Consider the following 6246-nt stretch of genomic DNA (forward strand, 5'->3'; position numbering starts at 1 on the left):
CACATGAGTATTACAATTCCTTCAGTTTTTTTTTTTTTTTTTTTGGTCAGTCAAAGTTTAGAAATCTTCCTTTTTCGCAAATTTTTATTATTTTATGTCTTCACTACCGCAAGAAAAAACACAGCCCTAAATAATCTAAACCAAATCATCAACTTAATTAAAATGCATGACGTCCTAGTTTTGATTAAGGCGGAACCAATTTCCATGCACTTGAGGATACCGTGATCATTAGATTCTTCCGATAGTAACCGTAAATGCCTCTATTTCTTTAAGTGTATCAAAACATGATGATTTAGATTAGATTATGGCAAGAGATTACGTCTCCCACATTTGCCACCCAGTCACGCAATAACCCGGGAAAGCCGCGATTGCATGCTTTTTGACTATTTTAAGTAATCACCATATCTCACCAACCCACTGTTTCATGTTTTCACCAATGTCTCACCAACCCAAGAGAGATAATGAAAGATGACTGCAAGAAGAGGTGTTCCTCCCTCACGCGTCCCCTTTTTCTCTCTCCCTTGGTCCCTTTCATCGTCCTTTCCCTTCGAGTTCTCTCTGGCGAGTTCCCTCTTCAAACTACACCCACCCCCTAAAATCTCTACGCACTGTATCGCGGAATAAGAGAGATGGAAGACAGAGATAACGAGAAAAAAAAAGGGGGTGGGGGGGACTCACGAGCATCAGTCGAAATGCCCAAGGAGGTCAACGGCACGTTCGTTCGTTCGTCCCTAATATTCGATGCTGGAGGCTGGACTTTGAGGTAGCTTCCTTCACATTAATTTCAAGAATATGGACACAAGTGAATGGTGCCTCGAAAGAATCTGACTCCTGTGGCATGTGCAATTATGCCTTTCTCTATTAATCAAGTAGGAAATAGCCGGGCTGTCTCAACCGTGGCAGCCACCGAGGGCATCAACCAGCTAAAATTGGCAAGCTAATCTCCCTGTCGATCGCGACGTCAACGGCGAGGACCAAGTTGTGGAATCATAAACAACAGAGGCCTCACTACCAAGGCTAATTATCCTTACCACGAGACTAGTGGAACTTGCAACACCGCAAAAGAAGCCTCCTACATGGCTAAAATCTCGGGCTACGAAGCTGTGCCTGCCAATAATGAGGCTACGCCGTCAAAGGCCGTGGCAAATAATCTGGTGTCGGTGTCCATTCATGTCGCAACTTCCACTTCTACTCCATCGGCGTCTCGCGAGAGATTGCGGGACCAGTTTAAATCACGGCGCTAGGTATTGTCGGGTGAAGAACTCATAAGGAGAGAGTTGGGACAGAAAGGATACATAGCAATGGAGAGAGACATAGGCCATTGTGGAATTCTATATAATAATATTGTTTGCAATGAGTAATGGCTAGGCAGAGGACCTTCAACCTCAGTATCACATCAGGAAAAGCCTCCAAAATCAACACTCCATTGAGGAGATAATCATCAAAAATAAGTTTTAAACATATTATAATTTTACCAATTTAGTGATAAACCTTCTATTTTTCAATTAAGTCGTAAACATTTTGCGTTTTTTCCAATTCAATCAATCCAATTAATTTTGGTCAGAATTGACAAAGTGCAACAACCTTCCCCATGATCTCTTATTTTAATATTCTGTGAGATTTTTTTATTAAATCACAATCAACTATTCTAATTAAATGAATGTGTGATTTATTTTAACAAAGATAATTGGAACATATACTTATATTTTTTTTCACCTAAAATAGAAACGCTATTTTGGGGAGCAATTTGCAAAATCTAACATCTCTAAAAACCCATCTCGAAGTCATCCAACGAGTATCATGGGCAAAAGAGCTATCATGCCACTTCATGGCCCTGGCGATCCTCAATGATATGTACGAGCATTCTAATATAGTTTAAAAATTAGATAATCGATGCAGATCTTCACTTGTCACATCACTTTACCCAAGTAATAAAAAACAGCAGATGGGGAAAAAGAGGGGATTGGCACACCGTCTAAATCCAAAACGCGAAGGCACATTATTTAGAAGAGAAAAAGCGTCCCAAACGAAGAAATTTAGTGTTAGGGAGGTCCCATTGCTATGCCTATTGCCCAGGCATACACTTGAGTACCATATAATTTCAGGTAGATCATATTGGCAGTTAGCATGTGAATATTGGATGACTTTGCCGCAAATGAAACACGTATGGATTGTTCAAAAAATTAGCGCATAGCTTCTATATATTAAGTCAACAACTCTATTGACTCGCTTTTTATTCATTTCAAAACCACCCCTCATGCAGTAAGAAGAAAAAAAAGGAACAATTACATTCTATCCACACGAGCCAAACATCCACTTACTCCACTCAAACAAAAAATACCCTCCCTCACTCTTCTCCTCCATTCGGAAATAGCTAATATCTTCTTTTTCGAGACAATCTTCGATTCATTAATTTTTTACTTTCTACATCTACATTCAATATTTCACACGTGCATAGCGCGTGCTCGACTCTAATATGGATGCCGCGGTGCTTCTGTTGCCTTTTTCGCGTTTGTCAAATTTGGCATTCTCAAAAGCTGAAAGTAGAGAAAACTATCTAGTTGATTCTTAAATTATCAGCTTGAGTATAAAGTGGGATAATATGGCTAAATTAATCAATCAACCAACCAACCAACCAACCAACCAACGAAGAGCACCATAATCTAATATCCCTTTAATCTTAACAGCCTCACCTCGTTTATTGATTTATTTCACACGTTAGGATACCGAAATAATAATGCTTTATGAGTACCACGCCTACTTGGGATTCTCTCCACCTAAAGCAAGAATCGAATTTTGATTAAACTTCAAAGGCAAGAAAAAGGGAGTGGGAATAGATGAGCTTGAGAGAGATCTATTGGAGGAGGATATGTCCACCTAGAAAGATATGGATAGAGACAATAGAAAAACATAGCGGAATCTAAGCTCTTGGTTTCTTAATTATATGTTCCTAAAGTTACACAAGGTGGGGTCCAAACCTAGGCCAAATGTCGTGTAACAAAGCATTATTTATCGATAATGATGTTAGTTGAGGATAGTTTAATCCGAGAAAAACATGGTTTTAGGGCATAGAATATAGGGTTCGTCCGCTTTCGGAAGATTTGCAAGATCTCATGAAGACCTTTAGCAGCATATATGCTTGCATCATGCCCCAATACTTACTTTAATTTGTTCGTGAATTCATTTTTTAATCATTAAATTTGGGCATCCTAAGAGCAACTCCTAAAATGGTCAACACAGGAAAATTCTTTTGCGCCAATTTAAAAATGTTTTTCGACGGGAATCGCTGCCAAAAAAATCATATTTGAATTGAATACGAGAATTCGACCCAATTTCGTGATTTTCGTACCCATTAGCTAAAGTGGACCAGATGGAAATGTGCACCCACGTGCACCAAAACAAATTTTTTTTTTTTTTTAAATATATATTATTTTTCATAATTTTTTAATATAAGTTTAGGAAGAGGACAAACGAGACCACCGAGAGAATAACTCAAGCTAATCTTTTTTCTTGGGTTCGAATTTATTAGTCAATTAAACTGTTGGATGTCAATTTAGTCACTATTAGGTTTGTTGCAAAAGTTAGATCCTCTTTACTTTAGGGTGATTACGTTCCCATCTTCTTTGACTTTTATTCTGGACTATATAAATATTATAACATATGCCTTTTTTTTTGTCTTATCGCACATGGAATATTTGTTTCAAATGTCCAACTGCCAATTTGAGAAAATAAATAAATAAATAAATAATTCCAACTTTAAGTAATTAAAAATTACACATCACATATCGTTTAAGTGCATATGCAGCACCGCAAATTTTCTTCATTACGATCCACCAGCTAAGGGTACCGCCGATTTTTTAACATATTAGTAAATAGCCGACAACAACTGTTTATAATGTAAAATTGGTCTTCCTATAATCATTCTCCGGCAAAAACATTCTCAAATAGAAAATACTGCTTGTTGGATCTATTTTAAATTCACAGTCCATGATCCGAATCTATCATCATCGATTTAAATAGTTAATCAATTTTTGAAACTATAACTGCTCGCATCCATGGCGATTGATAAGAATTATGTAACAAATGGGTCACACAAATAACAATCCTTATTTGTTAACTCAAATTATGCGGTGGCCATTTAATTGGAATCTCAATCGATACTACTAGTGATCTCGATCCATTCGAAGTTTTCTTATTAGGAAATATAATTTAACTTTAAGTCCACATAACACCGGCTTTAGTATGGCATGCATTAGACTCATGTGAGTAGTTAACTTACGCACATTATGTGAAGGTTCGAACGTATTGGACTCACTCGAAGGGGGTTTATGCAAAAAAAAATTAGGGATAATATTCTAAAAGACCCCCCAAACCGATACATCTAGAATAAATTTACCTTAAATTAATTTTTTTATCATGAAAAATCCCAAACCGTATACACATGACAAGTTTACATCGACTGATCATAAAAAACCCTAAACTTGTATATTTGTGATAAATTTACTCCAAACTAATTTATTCAACCTCTACAAACCTTAAATCGGTACATTTGTGACAAATATACATTATGTTAAATTAAATTAATACCACAAAAAATAGAGAATAAAATCCTAAATTCGTACACCAGTCAAACTGTTACATATCATTCAACTTAGTAATTTGATAATAAAATTTAATGAAAATTAATATAAGGTAAAATTTGTCACAAGTATACCAATTTGGGGTAAATTTATCAAAAGTGCACAAGTTTGAGATTTTTGATGATAAAAAAAATAATTTATGATAAATTTGTTAAATGTATCAATTTGAAATTTTTAAAGCATTAACCCAAAAAATTACTCATTTCCATGTGAAAGGCCCTTCTTTGAAAAATCATTTCCTGTTGTCCCTTCCTACTTTTCATCTGCCTTGACCAAAGGGTACGGTTCCTGTATCCACGAATAAAATAGGGTGCTCGCAGGGAATGCACCACTCATTCCTCGAATTTGTTTATTCCTCCTAGTCTTAATTATTAAAAGGTTGGAAGTTGAGGGTTATGCTATAAAAAGGAAGTGATGAAGCTACAAACACACAGGCCGAAGCGCAAATTAAACCTACCTACACACTAGCCTCCTGCAAACCCGCTATTTTTTTCTGCTCCTTTCGATTTTCATCATGTCAAGCAAGTCATTCTCCAGTCTAATTCCTCCTACATGGGACATCGATATTGGACTCGACAGTGGCTCTATTCGCGATGACGATTCGTCTTCTTGCATTCAGAAGCAGCAGAAGAAGAAGGTCAAGCTGTTCGGGTTTGACCTAACGACGATCGCCGCCTGCGAGAACCGAGACGAAGAAGAGGGCACCCCGAAATCGGATCTTGTGGAGAGAGATGATCACGAGAGCGTGAACTCGTCCAACACAGACCCGTCTTCATCAAGAGACGACAAGTACAAGACACTTCTGGCCAACAGCAACATCAGAGAGGGATCATCGTCGGTCTTGACCTCCAACACGCACCGATCGAAGAAGCTCTTCGAGTGCCAGTACTGTGCCAAGACGTTTGCGAATTCACAGGCCTTGGGGGGTCACCAGAACGCCCACAAGAAGGAGAGGTTGAGGAAGAAGAAGTTGCAGCTCCAAGCCAGGAGAGCGAGCCTCCAGAGTTACCTCCAAGCGTATCGAAATTATTACTACCGTAGTTCTAATGGGGTTCTTGATTTCAGAGGGTCCAATGATGATCAGTGGTATATAGACCCTTCCTCGTGCTATCTCTCTGCACCTGGTGATCAGCTTGCGCTCTGCGATCAGGAGCCCCAGATTAGCTTCGCCGACGTCTCGGATCATCGAGAAGGTCTGCCTTTTGGCAGATCCACTCGAGTTCAAAATTGGCATGCTCCTGATGTACTACCGGCTAATACCGGATATTATCAGCATAAGAAATGAATGTCTGCTGTAAAATGTAACGACGTTGCGAGTTATTTATACAGAATATTTTGGTCTCTAACTTCAGCTGCAGTAGATAACTTTCAAACATTCACAGGTTAGAAAATTGTGTTTGAGTCTTAGACGTGTGAAACACGTGTTTCTACGCTAAATTGAATGGTTCAGATGCATCAGGATGCATGCAATAATTTCTTTTTGTATAAAAAAAACCCAGGTTTCACTCGGATCAGGGAAGAGACCGTGTCGAATTTTATCTAAGCAAGCAATGGGCACCTAAAAAGATTGGAGAAGTAATTTACTTATCACGACGAACCGGTTGGC

At 38.2% G+C, this 6246-nt stretch overlaps 1 protein-coding gene across 1 annotated transcript; it reads left to right on the forward strand.

Moving 5' to 3' along the window:
• The first annotated feature begins 5000 nt into the window (after positions 1-5000).
• Positions 5001-5986, forward strand: LOC108957798 (zinc finger protein GIS). Its single transcript, XM_018869111.2, has one exon. The coding sequence runs from the start codon at positions 5155-5157 to the stop codon at positions 5923-5925; it is 771 nt and encodes a 256-aa protein (XP_018724656.2). The 5' UTR covers positions 5001-5154; the 3' UTR covers positions 5926-5986.
• Positions 5987-6246: the final 260 nt, after the last annotated feature.

Source organism: Eucalyptus grandis, chromosome 2 (assembly GCF_016545825.1).
Source record: "Eucalyptus grandis isolate ANBG69807.140 chromosome 2, ASM1654582v1, whole genome shotgun sequence".
Lineage (NCBI taxonomy): Eukaryota > Viridiplantae > Streptophyta > Magnoliopsida > Myrtales > Myrtaceae > Eucalyptus > Eucalyptus grandis.